Source organism: Pyricularia pennisetigena, chromosome 2 (genome assembly GCF_004337985.1).
Source record: "Pyricularia pennisetigena strain Br36 chromosome 2, whole genome shotgun sequence".
Lineage (NCBI taxonomy): Eukaryota > Fungi > Ascomycota > Sordariomycetes > Magnaporthales > Pyriculariaceae > Pyricularia > Pyricularia pennisetigena.
The window spans coordinates 857,956-875,990 of record NC_043741.1 but is presented as its reverse complement, the minus strand read 5'-3'; the positions used below and the strand labels follow the sequence as shown (position 1 = coordinate 875,990).

General features: G+C 54.0%; 9 protein-coding genes across 9 annotated transcripts; 3 read left to right on the top strand and 6 right to left on the bottom strand.

Moving 5' to 3' along the window:
• Positions 1–233: 233 nt before the first annotated feature.
• On the bottom strand, positions 234–2,739 carry PpBr36_00213 (uncharacterized protein; the record flags this gene model as incomplete). The annotated part of the gene is made up of 3 exons (XM_029887406.1): positions 234–664; positions 752–2,387; positions 2,482–2,739. The coding sequence occupies 3 exons, from the start codon at positions 2,737–2,739 to the stop codon at positions 234–236; spliced, it is 2,325 nt and encodes a 774-aa protein (XP_029752299.1).
• Positions 2,740–3,939: 1,200 nt separating this feature from the next.
• PpBr36_00212 (uncharacterized protein) lies at positions 3,940–4,684 on the top strand (the record flags this gene model as incomplete). Its single annotated transcript, XM_029887405.1, has 4 exons — positions 3,940–4,090; positions 4,179–4,192; positions 4,292–4,495; positions 4,568–4,684. 4 exons carry the CDS (start codon positions 3,940–3,942, stop codon positions 4,682–4,684), a joined length of 486 nt encoding a protein of 161 aa, XP_029752300.1.
• Positions 4,685–5,164: 480 nt separating this feature from the next.
• Positions 5,165–6,820, bottom strand: PpBr36_00211 (uncharacterized protein; the record flags this gene model as incomplete). Its single annotated transcript, XM_029887404.1, has 2 exons — positions 5,165–6,316; positions 6,416–6,820. 2 exons carry the CDS (start codon positions 6,818–6,820, stop codon positions 5,165–5,167), a joined length of 1,557 nt encoding a protein of 518 aa, XP_029752301.1.
• A 1,549-nt stretch (positions 6,821–8,369) lies between these two features.
• On the top strand, positions 8,370–9,515 carry PpBr36_00209 (uncharacterized protein; the record flags this gene model as incomplete). The annotated part of the gene is made up of 2 exons (XM_029887402.1): positions 8,370–8,578; positions 8,681–9,515. 2 exons carry the CDS (start codon positions 8,370–8,372, stop codon positions 9,513–9,515), a joined length of 1,044 nt encoding a protein of 347 aa, XP_029751197.1.
• Positions 8,395–9,161, bottom strand: PpBr36_00210 (uncharacterized protein; the record flags this gene model as incomplete). Its single annotated transcript, XM_029887403.1, has 2 exons — positions 8,395–8,489; positions 8,669–9,161. 2 exons carry the CDS (start codon positions 9,159–9,161, stop codon positions 8,395–8,397), a joined length of 588 nt encoding a protein of 195 aa, XP_029752302.1.
• A 126-nt stretch (positions 9,516–9,641) lies between the features above and the next one.
• Positions 9,642–10,841, bottom strand: PpBr36_00208 (uncharacterized protein; the record flags this gene model as incomplete). The annotated part of the gene is made up of 1 exon (XM_029887401.1): positions 9,642–10,841. One exon carries the CDS (start codon positions 10,839–10,841, stop codon positions 9,642–9,644), a length of 1,200 nt encoding a protein of 399 aa, XP_029751196.1.
• Positions 10,842–11,339: 498 nt separating this feature from the next.
• On the top strand, positions 11,340–13,757 carry PpBr36_00207 (uncharacterized protein; the record flags this gene model as incomplete). The annotated part of the gene is made up of 1 exon (XM_029887400.1): positions 11,340–13,757. The coding sequence occupies one exon, from the start codon at positions 11,340–11,342 to the stop codon at positions 13,755–13,757; it is 2,418 nt and encodes an 805-aa protein (XP_029751191.1).
• PpBr36_00206 (uncharacterized protein) lies at positions 12,345–14,933 on the bottom strand (the record flags this gene model as incomplete). The annotated part of the gene is made up of 3 exons (XM_029887399.1): positions 12,345–12,961; positions 13,175–13,777; positions 13,943–14,933. 3 exons carry the CDS (start codon positions 14,931–14,933, stop codon positions 12,345–12,347), a joined length of 2,211 nt encoding a protein of 736 aa, XP_029752263.1.
• A 629-nt stretch (positions 14,934–15,562) lies between these two features.
• PpBr36_00205 (uncharacterized protein) lies at positions 15,563–17,869 on the bottom strand (the record flags this gene model as incomplete). Its single annotated transcript, XM_029887398.1, has 4 exons — positions 15,563–15,865; positions 15,967–17,476; positions 17,553–17,680; positions 17,786–17,869. 4 exons carry the CDS (start codon positions 17,867–17,869, stop codon positions 15,563–15,565), a joined length of 2,025 nt encoding a protein of 674 aa, XP_029752262.1.
• Between the last annotated feature and the right edge of the window lie 166 nt (positions 17,870–18,035).

Here is an 18,035-nt window from a genome sequence, read left to right as displayed (position 1 = left end):
CCAGGACAGTAGGTGGCAGCTTTGTAGGAAGGTCTTGCCTCAAATCCCCAATTTTTGTTTTTGTCTTCAATACACTGAGCCCCTTTTATAAAAGCAAGCGTTGTCTTCCTCGGGTAAATCTCTACTTCATCGTACAAACATCAACAAACCATTGTCCTCAAAATCGCCCAAACAAAAAAGATCGAATTAAAAAGAGACCTTGATCGTATCATACGTCCCTCTCCATTGCCCATCTATTTAGCAAAGTGCAAGTCGTAGCCGAGCCACTTGCGCCTGAGGACCTGGTCGACAGACAGGCCAGGGTATCCGTACGTGAGCGGCAGGAAGAAGTACCAGCCGGCGATGACCATGGCGAGAATACCCATGCAGACGGCCCACGTGACCGTCAAGCTCTTGCCCGCAAACCTCTCGCCCGCCGTGATGTGGCGCTTGGGCTTGACGGCAACAGCCTTCTTACCGCTGCGAGGGGGGACGTCGTCGCCATCCATCGGGTCAGAGTTGCAGATGAATTCGATCAGCGCGCCCGTCACCAGGCAGGACGCAAGGTGCGAGGGGAGGTAATGGTGAAGGAAAAGCTGACGACCCATGACATAGAATGGGACGTAGTGTGTCGCCCATGACAAGAAGAAGAAACCGGTTGAGTTGTACAGACGAGAGCGCGAGCCTGCATCACATGGTCAGTTAGCACATAAGCTGCAACTTGATTAAAAAAAAAAAAAAACTCGTATCTTCTCAAAAGAAAATAACTCACGATGATCAAGCGCATCCACACCACGGCGGAGCGAGAACTGGTCCGCAGCAATGATGCCAATATACACGGCGAGCAAGCTGCTGGCCAACCACCATCCTATCGGGTTGCCCAGAAAGTATATTTGCTGGCGTGTGTCGTTCTGCGTCCAGAAGCTGACACCACGAAGCAAGAATGGCCACTGGTAGGGCAGCGAGGCGTAAGGGTGGCTGCTGGTGAGGCGGCTGTTGTGCCAGAACATGGAGCGCTGCAGTTCGAACCATTTCTGGAGGAAGGGCATATGCCTGATCTTCTTCTCAACCTTTGCGCGACGGGGGTGGTCAGGCTCAAGTGACGGGATATCCTCGACGAACCACACGTTGGAGCTGACGGTGACTTGCTTGTTGCCGTTGATCTCCTGTTGCTTGTGACCCCACTCGGGCAGCGGAGTGGTGTGTGTCCACATGGCTACTTTGCTTGGGTTGTGGATGAGCTTAAAGTGCGAGGCGACGCTCTTGAACTCCTGACCAGGCTTTCCATTCTCAAATCTGACCTCAAACAACGTGTCCTTGGATCTGGCACCATATGCATCCGCGATTGAGCATGTGGTGAACTCCTGGTTGGTGGGGTAGTAGGGGGAGGCGACATCGTGGGAAAGAAGAATGGTGTCGGTTCCGAGATGGCGGAGACGGACGAGGTCCTGGTGCCTCACAACACGACCCTCCTGCTTGTCATCGTTCATGGGTAGGATCTGCCAGTAGTTGTTGGTGTCGTTGAATGGGTAGCCAGTCACCTGCTGACCCTGGCTAGAAACACGGCCATCGTCGTAGCGGAGAGGGTACCTGTCCGGGTGGCTGTGAAGGTACGTCTTGGTCTCCTTGTGCCTCAGTGTGATGGTGTCGTAGTAGTTGATGGTGACGGCGTTGGCCAGCATAACGTTATCACTCAGGGTCTCCTGGAACTCGGGCGTCATAAAGTCGTCACCAGGGCCCGACCTCGTGAGCACGGCAAAGTGAACCTGGAACCAGAAGAGATAAAAGATGAAGGGCATTATGATGAGACCAAATGCGCGGGCAGCAAAGTGCTTGGTCCATGTAGGCAGGCTGAGCCCACCGTCCTTGCGCTTGACGTCCAAAAGGTCCCACAGGTCGATGACGACGGCCGAGCCGATGCTGATGAAGGCAAAAACACCAACGTACTTGGTGGAGATATCACATGAAAGCGCAAAGCCGGTCAGGATAAGCCACTTCCACCACTTCCTGGAAAATGGCTCGTGGCGCATCTTGTAGAACTTGATGTAGCAGAGCAAGCTGCAGGCAAAGGCAAAGACCAAGGTGGCGTCGAGAAGGATAAGGCGGGTCTGGCCAATGTGGGCATTGTCAAACAGAACCAAACCAGCGGCAAGGATGCATGCCGGCACACTGTAACCGGACTCCCACATGATCAGATAGACGACGGATACGGTCAAGGCCCCAAGCAAGGCCGGCAGCGAGCGGAAGGCGACATAAGGGACCTTGTTGACGATGTACGAATCACCAATGTTGTCGAAGTGGAAATGGCCGTCGTAGCCCACAAGCCATCCCATAAATGCGAAGAGGAGCTTGCCGAATGGAGGATGGACATCGAAAAAGTACGTCTTTTGGAGGTAGTACGAGGCAAACTAGAGAGCGGGGGTTGATAAATATGTTAGCAGCAAATTCTCATAGCTCCTTCTCTTGAAAATGGCCAATGACTGCCAATGGATAGAGCCGTACCTTTCCAAAGTGAACCTCGTCAAACACGACTTCATTAGGATGGCTGATGCCCCAGAAACGGGTGATGAATGCCAAGACGGTCATGATGGTGAAGGCAGCCTGGTGGTCGCGCTCGGGACCAACGGGCTGACCCTTTGCAGCCTTCTTTATATCATTGAGGTCCATAGGCTGGGAGCTCTTCTCCTCGTTCTTCTTGTTTGCGCCGGGGACATTGCGCTGGCGCAACGACCCTTGCGGCGTCGCGGGCGACGAGGCCATGATGGAGAGGAGTGGCGCTGGGACGCGCTCTCAGAAGGTAGTGTTGGATTATGATAAGGCTGGATTTGGATTGCTGGTTGCAGTCGGACGAACATATTAGTTCTGTGCTTCCCTTTTATCGGATGGCCAAGAATAGAGAGGCTAGGATAATGAGTTTGATAAAGTATCTACCTTGTTTTTTTGCTCCTTTTTAGAATTTCAAGTGCAGCAAGAAAGCTTCTTGCCAACCACGAATCTCCAAAAAGCTTCCTCTGTATCGGCAGCTTCCGTAGCTTTTTTAAGGTTTGATGGGCTAATGCGCGAATCACCGCGACGTTGGGTAAATCTAGTACAAACTACAACAAAAGAAAGACGAGAAAGAACAAGTATCACGAACGGGATAAGAAGAAGAAAAAAACAAAGAAGAATATCAACTGTCCGGGGTCTTGCCGTCAATGTGACGTGTAGACGTAGTGTTTGGGGGAGAAAAAAAAAAGGGGGAAAGAGAGGCTTACGAACGTATGCCACAGTAAGTTCCAAACTAGATAGATAGGCCCACAGCTTTCAGCTTCTCAAGCCTGCCACGTCTGCAACTTCGCTAGCCCATCCCGTCGAGCCGGAGACTTTGAGGTGTCCAGGGTGGGTCAAAGCTCCAAAAATCCCCTAATATTTTCCCCCAGTCAAAATAACGACCGCAGGGATTACGCAGAATAAAGTTGATAATAAATAGTGGGCGGATCGAGGGGTGAATGATTCTTTTTTTTTTTTTTTTTTAAGCCCAGCAATGCCTCGCGAACACTTGCAGCACAGACCTTGCGAGGCTCAATTGAAGAATGTACCATTTTTGTGATTTTTGTCAATATCTGTGGAAGCACTGTTTGTTTTGGAAGTGGGCCATCTCAGTTTAGTACCAGACGCATATGGTTTTATAGTGCAGTAATTCAAGGTGCTCAACCGTACCCAGGTACCTTTACCTACAAACGTCATCATACACAACAGCTGCCGGCCGCGTGCGGGACTGCCTCAGTCAGGAACCGTGGCGGGGCCGCGTGGAAAGCTGTTCTTCCGACGGAAAGAGGGCGGTTTCCGGAGGTCAAAAGTCTCTGAAGCAAGGTACATTATTATCAGATAAAAAAAAAAAGAATACCAGCTGCGTTTGATTGTTTTTTTTTTCTTTTTCTTGAAAGTTTCTTTCCTTGAAGAATACCTAGATTTTCACCCATGAACACATCTCGTCGACTTGCTCAGATCTCTTCCATTTTAATCCGCACACAACGCCCTCGTCCCATCATCAACAACCCCACTGCCATCCAACCTCTATTTAAAATGGCCAGCAACATGACCGCCATCAACAGCAAGGACGCCGCTCCTCGTAAGTGATCTCAGCGGAACCCGTCTTGCGGTGTAATATAGTGCCATTATTCCGTTCCCATCATGTACTAACGGGACCACCATAATAGCCGCTGGCCCCTACGTAAGTTCCCCCTCGGTAGAACCAGCATTTAGATAGAGCATCAATTGCACAAGGTAAAACAGCTACAAGCACCATCTAACACACACCCACCCCCATCAGTCCCACGCCATCAAGACCCCGCACGCCATCTACTGCTCCGGTTCCATCCCCGTCGACGCCCAGGGCAACATGGTTGAGGGTACCATCCAGCAAAAGACCGAGGCCTGCATCAAGAACCTGGCCGCCGTCCTCAAGGAGGCTGGATCTTCGATCGAGAAGGTCGTCAAGGTCAACATTTTCCTTGCTGACATGGGTGATTTCGCGGTGAGTAGCCAGGATCTTTTTGTCTCCATGTCAACCTCCAATCGACGTCTAAAAAACTAAACATCCGTCCAGAGCATGAACGAGGAATACGCCAAGTGGTTCACCCACAAGCCTGCTCGCAGCTGTGTTGCTGTCAAGACTCTGCCTAAGAACGTGGATGTCGAGCTTGAGTGCATTGCCATGCCCTGATGGGGGCGAAAAGACCAGTCAAACTCTAGGCCCACAGGTCTATCTGGTTTGATATATAAAAAAAGTAAAACGCAGCCACTTACTCCAGAACAGAAAAAAAAAAAAAAAAAACGTCCGCATACGTTCTAGCGTGGGTCAGCATGTCTTATATGTCGGCGTCAAGTAGTCTAGTCATGGAGAAGGCTTCACATGTGACGCATGAGGTGACAGCATCAAAATGTTTCTTCATTTTATGAAACGGACGTTTGTTTTGGACATAAGTCAAGTCCTCCCTCAGTCGGTCAACTTCTAAAAAGAGCCAACAACATGGATCTGCAAATATTGCATCAGTATGCCGTCTTCAATCCGTCTCTTTTCCGCAATTCTTATCTCGTCTCGCTGGCATTTCACACATTGGATTCATAAATCGCCACGACAACCAGGCGCGGCTTTTCCTGACTTCCCCCATGCCCACATATAAGAAACCTAGACGTCCGCCCTTCAATCCTTATCCAACCTGACGGCCGGATTTGTTGCAATAAAGTTCAAATCGACCTTGTGACCCAGCAGCTCCCTAATGTTGGAGATGGCATATTTGATCATTGTCGGCCTCTCCAGACTCAGACCCCAGCCGTACACCCTCATGTCGCGCGGCAGGCCCATGGACTCGAGCATCTCCGGCCTGAACATGCCACTGTTTCCAATCTCGACCAGCTTACCCAGCCCCTGGTGGTAGGCAAAGATCTCCATACTGGGTTCGGTGTAAGGGTTGTAGGCAGGCTTGTACTGCAGGCCCGTCAGGCCCATCTTGCCAAAGAAGATGTCCATGAACTCCATCAGCCCGCCGAGCGTCAGGCCGTAGTCGGCGATGACGCCCTCGACCTGGTGGAACTCGGCCAGGTGGGTCGCGTCGACCGTCTCGTTGCGGAAGACGCGGTCGATGGAAAAGTAGCGCGCCGGCGGCGGCCTGCCGTCGGGTCCCTTTTGGCTGGCCAGCCGATGCAGCATCGCCGTCGAGATGGCCGTGGTGTGTGTGCGCAGGACCAGCCTGAGCGACTCGTCGGGCGACCACGGGTAGCGGTATCCTATTGAGCCAAACTTGCCCGTCTCGTGCACCTGTCGCACGTTTTGCCAGTACTCGTCGTAGTTGCTCTTGTCGTCCGCGTCCCTCGCCTTGGGAGGGGCAGCGGCCTTGGGGTCTGAAATGTAGAAGGTGTCCTGCAGGTCGCGAGCCGGGTGCTGCTGTGGCACGAACAGGGCGTCAAAGTTCCAGAAGCCCGACTCGACGTACTTGTCGGTGGGCATCTCCTCGAAGCCCATCTCAAAGAAGATCTGGCGGAATTCGGACCGGACCTTACTCAGGGGGTGCAGCGCACCGGCATCCTGGGCGGCGCCGAGGGCGTCAAAGTTGTACGGCTTGAAGGTTGCCGTTTTCCAAGCTCCCGAGGCCAGCATGTCGGCCGTCAGGTCCGTCTCCTCCTTTGCTATCTCGAGAGCAAACTTGTCGCCCTTGGAGACCTCGAAGCTGATCACCTTTTGAGGCTTGATGAGCTTACGCTTCTTGAGCTCGGTGAGGACCTTGGCGTCGGGATGTGTGTGCTTTGATTGGATCTCCAGCAGCTGCTCGCGTGTTGTGTCTTTGATAGATTCGGCCTGGTTTATGCGCAGATATTAATATCGCTCTGAGATCAGTGCTCCGGTGCCCTCATAAGCACAACCATCCAACCTCCCCGCCGATTTCGCCGCACTCACCACAGCCATGAGTTTCTTGCCGTCCTTGGACTTTGATATCCACTTCTCCTTGAAGGCCTTGCCCTGACCAAGCTTGGTCACAGACTTGTCGCCGACGGCCTCCTCCAGCTCCGCGACCGAAAGACCCTCCACGGCCTGGCGTAGTGCTTCAAAGACGCGAGCCTCATGGCTGCCGTTGGCGGCGATCTGCTCCGCCTCGGGCTCTAGGGCATACTCGTCTCGCTCAATGGTCTTGTATGTGATCATGGACCTCGACCCCAGCCTGTCGAGGGCGCTCTTGACTTCGACGAATCTCGCATCGGGGAAGGCGTCGGCGGTCAGGAGGGGCTGGCCCTTACTGTCGAGAGCGGCGAGGATCTGGAGGGCAAGGTCCCCCGCAGGACCCTGACTATTCGAGGTGGCCATTGGGACCTGGTCTCTCGACGATGAGGAATCCGCTTTGTGCGGGCTTTTTTTCACTCGTCTCGGTGATCTCTGATGGTTTTGTCCGAGTTACTGGTGCTTAGTTTACTGGAAAGGTTTTAAATACCATAGGAGTTAATTATTGTTTGAGTCACAAAAACTTAGAGCTGTCTCGATCAGTCCCGCGACAAAGGCGGGATGTTAATTGGACTTCGATGCGGGGCATGTGGGGAAATGAATATATTGACAGGAGGGCACCCAAAGCGAGTTGATTTAAAGAGAGGTAATAAATCGTTGAATACTTACCAGCGTACTGTTGAATACTTACCAACGTACTGAGAAATTTGCATGATCAATAATAAATAATTCGAGCCGGTACGCCTTTATGTGTTATTTTTGGGTATATCATGTTGATTCATGCTGAAAATCCAGAAGAAATCATGTACAAATAGGTGCTTTGATCCATCATTCTTCACAAGACTTACATTTTTGCAAGCTTCACAACTTGTCTTTTTGTATGTATACATATATTTTGTTTACAATATTTACCTTCCCACCCCATCTAGCTAGCTATTCTTACAACATCTTTGGTTCCAATCCTTCATTTATTTCTTCAACATACCAATAACCCCACACTTCAAACTTTCTAACCATTTTCCACGGCGAAAATGCGTTTCTCTACACTAATCACAGTCTGTGCCTTCGCACTCGGCGGCGTCACTGCCGATACATACATTTTTTGCCTCAGAGGCTGCCGAAAGGAAGCAGTCAGAAAGAATTTAGATCCCTAGAGCGATGCAGTTTGGAAAATATGCATCGGAATATGCAATCGCATTGCTTAATTGTCAATACAAGCCACGCTAAGAAAAACATGCTCTTTTTATCTTCTAAAAAGGATATTTCAGGAATTGCATTTGGGCATACACAGAGGAGTGTATCCCTAGAGTCATTCAAAGGGTTGTACCATGACCTACTTGGCAAGAATCGAGCAAATATAGGATGTCGACAGGTATGTGTAGTGATGGTCGCAGGCTCAAAAGCAGAATGGAAAGCGAGTGAGAAAGGGCAAACCATAATTATTTCCTGGATATTTTTTGCATCAAAGCGTACTATATGTAATTACTCTCCTTTCTGATTTATGTTTTAAAACATTGTCAGTTCGGGGACTGCGACGCAGCGAGACGTCACATCATCAAGGGTTAAATTAGCACCAAGAAAGCACGCTCCCTGTCATTTTGGCTGGGCTGGCCTCAAACTGCCACAACCCTTCGGCCCAGCCTTGGGACGCGTGGAGCTCCTTGAAAATCGCCAACACACCAGACTAATTACTTTACCAACCTCCAATTAATCAATCACCTGACAATTAAAACCAACCAATCTATCTATGTAATTCATCTCGAGTAGCTTGATTCGATACAACATAAACACCGCCATGCACACGTATTGGTCGGGCTATTCAAAAGTATAACCTGCGCCAGTTCTCCAAGAAAAGGAAAAAAAAAAAAAAAAAAAAGACCTGGGGCATGTCCACACGCAGCCATCACCGTAAAACATGACCGATGATGCTGGCACCAGCTCTACCGCCGGGGTTCCAGGGCAATCTTCGCGCCCGTCCGGTAGTGGAACCCGGCGCCGCCGGTCGGACTCGGTCGCGCAGAGGAGAAAGGCCGGCCTGCAGAGGAAGTTTCAGTTCATGACGTCGCTCATGATGGACCTTGACTCTCTTGTATACGCAGAGATATGTCTTTTGTACTATATGGAGTGAGAACATGCCCATCCGTCGAAATCTTTTTGCAGCTCCTTTGATTACATACAAGTTTCCAGTGCACAACCAGTCAGCTGACCTCGAACCACAAAATCTAGTGTCTCCATCTTCCGCCTCCTCATCCGCCTGGCGGTTCAGTCCTTCTTCCTCAGCCCAAAGTCGGACGAGTTCGTGATGCTGATGCCAACGCACCGGCCGCACACGGCAGCAGTCCTGGTCCCCAACCTCTTCTGCATGCTTATGCACCTGCTGTGGGCGCTGCCCAAGGGGAGCGAGGCCTCGCGCGGCTACCTGCACGGCGGCGTCGTCATCGACTTCATCGGCGAGAAGGCCCCCACCTCCAAGCTCAAGCTGGTGCTGCTCGACGCCGTCATCCTGACCCTGCAGTGCGTCATGATCGCCGTCCACTCCGAGAGGGAGAGGCTGCGCGCAATCGTCAAGCCCCGCGTCTCGCGGTTGCTGGCCGAGGTGGCCGGCGGCGGCGGCGGCGGCGGTGACCCCCTGGCCGGGACGAGGGCCGAGGCTACCATGGAGGCTTATGATGCCGAGGAGAGGGGTGTCGCCAGGGATGGTCCGCATGCAGGCGATGCGGCCGAGGAGATGGATCCGCCGCCGCTGCGGTCAGGACGGAGGCCGCCGGATATGCGCGACTACATGATGTCGGGGAACGCTGTTATAGGGGATTTTCATGTTCTGCATTCTGTCCGCACCGTCGGGCACGACTACCAGGCCGCCGCGGCCCAGTCATTGCAGACTATTGGATTCGCTGCCGAGCTGGCGAGGCTTGCTACACGCCCGGGGTCGAGATTGGCGAGGCTTGGCGCGGTTCAGCGCAGGCAGCAGCAGCAGCAACAACAGCAACAGCAGCAGCAGCAGCAGCAGCAACAACAGCAACAGCAGCAGCAGCAGCAGCAGACAGACGGAGCTGTTTAATGAAAAAAAAAGAGAAGAAAAAAGAAAAAAAAATACAGCAAACCCCTTTCTCCGCAATGGAAACTAATGGCCGTGGGAAACGTAAACTCTATTAGGGGGGTATAATGGGTATACTGAATGATATGCTCATGCTATCTTGCGTCCAACGTTGCCGACGCCGGTGCCCTTTACCGAGATTAACATGTCGTCGGTGTCATCATCGTCCACTGCCCTCAAGCCCCAACTGCTAGCACCAAATTTCCGCAGATCCCTCGCGAGCCCGATCGTGTCTTCGTCCACCACTTCCTTGCCTATCCTCAACCGGCCGACATCCTCCGATCCCATGGCCATCAAGGTCAACACAGAGCGCGCGGCCGCCCAACTCACGCATCCACCCTTGGCGATGGCCTCGAGAAGCTGATGTGCGCATTGCGCGCCCAAGTCCTCTGGAAGGGCGCCACCCCTGGCTGGGGAGACGACGTCGGCCGAATAGACGACGCCCGGAACGCTCGACTCGGCCACCAGGCTCAGGCCAAAGCCGATTCCAATCTTGTTCTTGGCATCGTCCTTGCCCGGCGGCGCCTCGCCGATCTTGATCTCGCCCGTCAGCGCGTTCAGCACCCCCCTGGCGGCGTGTATCATCCTCTTGTTGTTGGAGGCCGAGACACCGGTCGAGTAGGCGACGCCACCGATCCTTCTTATCCTGCCAGGGGTCCGGTTCATGTGCAGTGTCTTGGGTAGGCGGACCTGGCTGGCAAAGCGCAGCTCGACCACGCCGCCGCCCCTCCTGTCTCCGTACCCGGCACATGACCGCTGGCGGACCAGGATGTCGATGCGGGCGGGCGGGATGCCAAAGAGGCCGTAAAGCGGGAGGATGGCCAGGCGGAACGAGTCGACCGACATGTCGCCCAGCTCTGTCGCGGCGGTGATGACGCCCGGGCCGGAGAAGCGAATGTTGACGTGGGCCTTGGAGAAGGGTGCCAGCATAGCGATGGGGATGAGGTAGTATGTGATGCCGCGGCGGTTCGTCTCGGGCAGGGAGAATTCGATGGCGTCCCCATTGACAGCGGCGCCGGCGCCGGGGACGCTGCCCGTGATGAGGCCCGGGTGGTACGTCATGGTGGTACCTGTGTACGAGATCTGGATAGAACTGCCGTTGGTGACGGTCTCAAGGAGGCGGAGGAAGGAGATCTCATGCGGGGCGAGACCGGGCGCTGTGGGCGATGAGCTGCGGATGCCCGAGATGTGGACCGGCTTGCCGGTGAGCGTCGACAGGACGAGGCGCTGCGTGAGGTGCCGGTGGCCGGTGAACCTGACGTAGCCCGGTGCGGAGGCTGTACTTGCCATGATCTGGGGCGTGTTTTTCTATGTAGTGAAGGAATTTATTATATGAATTCTTGGGAGAAAATTTTTCTTCTTTTTCTGAATTATTTCGGGTCAAAATTGATCGTTTGTGCTACATTTGTCGCCGGAATTACTCTGCCAAAGAAAGGTTTGAATTGAAAACAGCTCGCGCGACCCCGAGATCCAGCAACTTTTTCGACAGACAACCCCCCACCATTTCCCAAAAAATCGAACAGGGATCCCTGCATATACTCCACTTCTGCGCCTTATCGGTTGATGGAATCGCGCTGATAAGCCTGAAAAAGTTGGATTCAAGGCGTTTGTCCCTGATGCATGCACCGTTTCCCGTAAGGGATCATTCATTTCTAGAGCTTTCATTTTCAATGGTGAGCATGAAGCCAGAATCTTTACATTCTTTTTTTCATTAGGGACTTCTTGTAAAATACTGTAACAAAACAAAAAGCTTTTCTTTCTTTCACTTTTGAATTATTTACGATACACATGTCATCCAAAACTCTCGTCGACCTGGGATGTCGTTCCAACTACATATGCAGGTCATGCCTGATAGCTCTTCCTAAACCAACCCTACCGAAGCCTTCAGCCTCCAGATGCTATACCAGACCGGCACGGAACTCTTCGAGAGCTCCGGCTGCACGACCGGTACGCAGAGCCAGGGCACCGATAGCCCTCGACTCCAGACAAGAATTGAAAGAGACGACCCCTGCGCGCAAGGATGGCGAAAAGGAAGACGATGTCCTCGTCCGCTATTTCGAGCAGGACCCATCCGGGAAGCGGCGTGAGATCGCCAACCAGGCCAAATTTGAGGAATCCATGGAGGGTGAGACCAAGGCCGCCCTCGACGAGATCAACCAGCTTGAAGAGCTACTCAAATCTCCGAACGGGCTGATGGAGATGGCTAAGCGCATAGGGCTAGTCTCAGAGGACGGCAAGGTGCTCAACAAGGACTTGAGCGAAGCTCTGGGAAATGAGGACGGCGAATATGCGCACGAAATCGACGTGGAGGGTCTCAACGTGCGGCAGACTAGGCAGATAATGCAGCTCAACTGGAACCTGCAGCGGGCGACCAGAAAGATGAAGACGCCGGGCAAGGTCAAACAGAAGACCATATACGATGCCTGGAGGCTGTATTCGCTTGCCCGACCTGTGCTGCAAAACTCGTGGGAGAGAGTGCCGGCTGGGGCGTGGGACCTTCTCTGGGATCTGCTATCTTGGGATGGACCCGAGAACACCAACCGTATGGGTCGTGTATATCAGCTCGGCAAGGATCTGCGCAGCGCAGGCGTGACTCTGGATGACGGCCGGCAGCTGTTGCTGATAGAGGCGGCATTTGTGGATGGAAAACAAACAGAAGCTCTCGACGCTTGGAGACGGTTTGTCGCTGTCGACCCTGCGTCGCAGGAGAAATACCTCGAGCTCGGCGTGCGCATGTATTCTATCATTGGCGACGTGGACCGCGCACATCGGGCGCTTGAAAAATACCTGGCGCTACCGGAGGGCTCGCGGTCCAGCCCGCGCTTCATACTGCACTTCATCAGAGCCTGCGTGCGCGACAGCGATCGACAGGACCTGGCCTGGGACACGTACCGACGACTGCGGGAGATGCTCGGCAAGGACATGAAGATCGAGGATTACGACGAGGTCATTGCGGCGCTCCTGGTGGCCAAGCAGACCGAGACGGCGTTCCACGTCTTTGTCGACATGATGTTTTCGGGGGCCATAGACGTGCGCGGCAAGACGCGGCTGCCGCTCAAGATCGCCAATCAATTCTTCATGGGCAAGTGGCTGAAGCGGCTGATAGGCGCCGGCGACCTGGACGGCGCGTTGAGCGTGCTTAAATTCATGCAGACCAAGGGCATCCTGGCCGCCAAGGTGCAAGTGAACGGGCTGATTGGCGCCATGATGCGATCCGGCGTCGCCGAGCATCTCGAAAAGGGCGAGCAGATCGCATGGGCGATGATCCAGTCCCGCAAGACCTTTGTCGAGCTGCGCCGCCGGGAGGCGCTGGTCGACTGGCCGATCCGTCTGCTCCAGACGCCACAGAGCAAGGACGAGGTGGCAAAGGGGCTCGGGTTGCACTTTGTTCCGCAGGCCAGCCTCGAGACCTTTTCAATCATGGCCGAAAATTACCGCGAGCGACGGCTGCACGCCAAGCTTGAGAAGTTGTGGGTGGCCTTCCAGTCGTGCGAGATCACGACCGACGCCTTTATGCTCAACCAGCTACTCGAGTCGTACAACCAGGAGGGCCAAGGAGAAAAGGCGCGTGATGTCTACAACCGCTTGACCGAGCAGCATCTCCTACAGCCGGATGCGTACACCTTCTTTGCCCTGTACAAATCCCTCGCCGTCAACCGACTGTTCTGGTCGGCCGTGACGGACGAGATCCGGCACAACGAGATCGCCATCTGCCGGGATCTGTTCTCGCGCATGGTCAGCTCCACATGGACCTTTAGCGCTGAAGGTCCCAACGAGCAGCCGCGGGGCGCCCTGGCACGCATGATGCTGCACTCGTTCCGCAAGTGTGGCGACCACACCGGCTTGCTGGTGGCCCTGCGCGCCCTGTGGGAGGTCTATGGCTACTCGCCGAGCCACATGATCTGCCTGGAGCTGCTGGCTGAGACGGCCGACCTGAGCCGCAGCAACAGGAAGCTGGTCGAGGTCAACCAGCGCATCCAGGCTGCGTTTGACGCCGCGGGAGAGGAGGCTGCGAGCGAGGCCGGCGTGCAGCAGGTCGAGCTGACCCTGGAGCAAAAGGCCGAGGTCCTGCTGGCCCTTTTGCAGGACCACTACTACCAAAAGATAGACGTGAGCTCGGACGAGGAGTTCAACGAGGAGTACTATAGGGCTGTGGAGGAGATGGGGCTGGGTGATATCCTTGTTGACCAAGAAGATGCGCAGTAGCACTTTGACGAATTTTGGGCCTGCGTTTTGTATAATTTGTAATATATTACATGTGCCTGTGACATAATAGAAATTCCATAAGAAGGGGGTCTTGGTCTCCATGTGAAAATCTTGGCCGACTTTATTTTTCTAAGTTTAATCTGTCCTTGCTTAGTCGTGATCCTCCTCCGTCCGCCCTGGACAACCCTCCATCACCTCGTCTGGATATCTGTACTTGCACCAAAAGCAGTACCGGTGCGCAGTCCTCAGGTGGTCGACAACACTCTGCAACCGCTCCGCAACACTCTTGGCGTTGAACTCGTCCAGCTCAGGATCCTCCTCATCGAGATCCTCAAACACTGCCAGCGATTTTTTCCCTTCCTTGCCCAGCGCCCGCCTGTCATCCTCGTCCTCGTCGTCGTCCTCGTACGTCGGCAGCCGCGACAGGCTCTGCTGTAGATCGTGGCGCATCCTGCGCTCGCGCTCCGCCTCCTCGCGCTGCCTCACCAGGCCGCGCCAGAGCACGTTGACGGACATCAGCAGACGGGGGTTCGTCCTGGCAGCGTGGTCGCCGCCTACCGCCTCCTCGTCCTCCTCGTCAGCCATCTTCTCAGCGACCTTTTGCGCGGCCGCGAGCACCCTCTCCAGCCTTGCCTCCTCGCGCTCCCGCGCGACCCGGCCCCTGTACTCGCCCTCGTCCACCACCACCACCACCTTGCTCGCACTGCCGCCTCCGTCCCCGTCGCCGCCGTACGCCTCGCGCATCTTCCTCTTCCGCTCGCCGTCGAGCCCGATGCCGCCCCTGTCCTCCCGGACGACGATGCGCACCGGCTCCGTGCTGCCCTGCTGGCCCTCCGCGGCCCCGAGGCCCTGGCCCGCCCGGAAGCCCATCTTGGCCATCATGGCGAGGCCCTTGCTCTTGTTCTTTGCTTTGGGTCCTGTGCCGCCGCCGCCAGCGTCATCGTGGATGAGGGACCGCGCCAGCGCCGCCTCGCGCTTGTCGGCCTCCTCGGCTGCCAGCTCCGCCTTGGACTTGTGGCGCGCCCGCTCGGCCGCCTCGCGCCGCTCGCGCTGGCGGCGCTGCAACGAGGTCTCGGGCGCCGAGGGGGTCGGGTCCGTGAAGACCATGTTCATGTAGTCGTCTTCTTCTTCCTCTTGGCCATTGTCGTTTGGTTTGCCTTTTGTGGTACTGCTCATTTTTTCTTTTTTTAGAATTCCACGTGTGAAAGCTGATTTGGTAATTCTTTTCGCGGGTTACAATAAATGAGTAAGTTGGCCTTGGCAGACTTTTTTTGTGATGCAAACAAAAGAGGGCGGAAACTCGAGATGAGAATATGTAGGGGTTGTTGTTACTTTTACTGTCTTAGTTGGGTAATACCTTGACGTGCAGTTCAAGTGGTTGAGTGAGTGAGAGCCTGTTTGCGTCACTGTATTATCACTACAAGACTGTACCTACCCTGCACCCCTGGTTAACCTGTCGTGTACTGTATATGCAGCAAATCAAATAGATCGTATGCACATTGCCTTTAGCGTATGGGGTCTACAATCATGAATCGCCAACACTCATTCCCATAAATAGTCATGCAAGTTTCTTATCTTTGACTTAAATCAAGTCGAATCCTCCTGCCACATCTACCCTACGGCCCTGTTCCTCGCCAATAAGGCCAAAGCACCGTGGTATCCTCGCACCGGGCATCCGCGCATCCAACCCCGATTAACTGCCTCATGCGCCATCTTGACCAGGCTGACAATACCGTCAAGAGTACGACCCTCATTTCCCACCTGCGACGAGAACAATTCATATCACAGGGTAGAAAAAAACCGCCTCAAGTCGCATGAGCAGACGGCCGGTCGCGACTGTTACGCCCATCACCATGAGAATTTAGCCTAACGGAGGCAAACCGCTTAGCAAGTCGTTCATCGGAGTCATCAATTCCACGGCGGCCTGGGTAAGAGGAAGCTGCAGTGTCTGCAGCCAGAACATCAGTTTGCCGGGATCGCTTAGGGATTCTCTCACCAGTCGATTGTAAAATTGCCATCAGTGTCTGCCAGCCAGTAGTTGAACGCAATTGGAAAGCGTCGGCCAGGTCATGCTGCGTGGCGACGCGACATAACAAGCTTTCCTCGTCCTAACCAGCCAGAACAGGCGCTAGAGTTAATATACTGCAATCTACTCCCGCCAGCGACCCTTCGCAAACAAGACAAAAAAGAGAAAAGAAAAGAAAATCACACGCAGGGAACTCGCCTTGGAAAGTACACTCATCTGGTGCAAGAAGCACAGCAAATGGAAGTTGGAGACTTTCATCCCGTCCTTGGACGAGCCAGAGGATGCCTTCTCATGGACTTTGAGAGCCTTGGCTGCCGCGCTGTGCTCTTGGCTTTCGCCCATGTACTCCCGGTTCTCGATCGGGAACGCACCCTCATCTGAAAAAACGGGCTTTGCCACGTCGGGGAAGCCATGTGTGAGGGTGACAAAAAGGTACTCGACCGGGAATGACGGCTTGGCATTTTCCTGCACGTTGGCCCCGTACTCGTTGATTCGGCGATAGAATACGTCCGGAATGTACCGCGTCCGACTCGTCGACCCATCGTCTTCCTCTTCTTCCCGAACCAGCATCATGGTAGGATCTGCCGATGGCTCCATAATGTCGGCCCGCACCATCTCGACCGCCTCATTTGAAACCTGATACGCCGATATCGCGATTTCGCCCTGCTCGTTGCCCGAGATGATGCACGTGACAAAATTCGACCCAAAACGGCCAGTGTCGCTCCACTTGCTCGGTTTCGGGTGCTGTGCCTGCAGCCGAGCTGCGAAACAAACCTCGAGGGAGGATAGAAAATACGAGTCCGCATGGCGCTTGAAAATCACGGATCCATCGCCCGCGCCCGCGTCGAGCAAGTCTGTCCATATGGCGCCAACTGGTTCGAGGCCGCACAACCTCGCCACTTGGTTGACATCCTTTTCATTCTCCCAGGAGTTCAACGAGATCCCGTCAACTTCGTCAACCTGTGGGGGTTCGTAGATTGCCTGCACGACCGCTTTAATTCCTAGTGGCACCTCTTCGTACTCTGCGTATTTGCCGTACATGATACCGTACCGTTGACCGCCAGTCCGGCGCCAGGCATTGATAAAAGAGTCGACGATAGAAGGCGAGGCAAACTCGACGTGGTCGACCATTCGGAAAGGTTGTGGTTGCAGAGTGATGGCGCTTGGTTGGCACTTGCTGCATATGCCCTCGGGCCACTGCGGGTGGCCTGACGGGCAGTCGCGCTTCACACGAAAGTAGGGCTCGGATAGTGGAGGGATAAAGGAGCTTCCTAGTTCGGGCTTGTTTGTAGCCGAGTTGATCTTTCGGAGGTAGGCGTGCATCGAAAGGTACTTGATCTTCTTCTCGGCCAAGAACTTGGCGTCAAAGGGGTCAAGCGGCTGGCAATAGTCGCACATGCCCTTGGGCCCATGGCGGCACATGGCGTCTCTCTTTCTCGCTATCTTTCCATCCTTCTTGTCTAGCCTGTCATCTAGTGGTGACTGCCTGACAACCTCCCACGGGTTCTTGATAGTAACACCTGGAGCTGGTGTGGGCAGCGGGTTTATGGGCAGGTCCTCGGTCGGGAGCACCGGCTGGCCGTTCAAACGGTTTGTCGTTGAGGTTAATGGTTGGGAAGCATCGTCACTATTGACTGTTCCATTGGCGTCTGCCCCTTGGTGTTTGTAGTCTACGAAAATGAGGTCTCCGTGTCTATGGTAGAGTTCGGTCAGTTTGTCCAAGTGGTCATCGATGCGGGTTGTTTGTTGAACTGGCGATGATGACGAACTTCAAGCCAATAGCTTCCACCCGGTACTTGGCGATGTCCTTGAGTAGCTTTTTATCACCTTGAGATCCTGGCGCATTGGAAACAGTGATTGTTGTAGGGTCGACAGTGGGCGGTAGCTTGCTCAAGAGCTATATATAGCGAAAACAAAAGTGATGCCACTGGTTAGTCTTTGGCTGGTCCAGGTCCAACCCGGTTGGTCCATGATTCATTTCAACAGAATCGTCGCTGCATACCTCTTGTCCAAGCTTGTTGAAAGTGTCTTTTGGGTCCAGCTCGATACGAAGCATGCCATCTGGCCCTCGCAACCTTAATAACATTTTGATCTATGCGTGCTGGTTTTTCTTGAATCTGGTTTGGAGTTGCCTGGGTGTTTGCTTGGCGGGGGGCGACAGCAGAGCCAAGATGTATGTATGCAGGTACCTAAGCTGTTCGGAGTGCACTTGGTGGTGTTGAGTGCTTGGTAATGAAACCTGATGTGTGCTT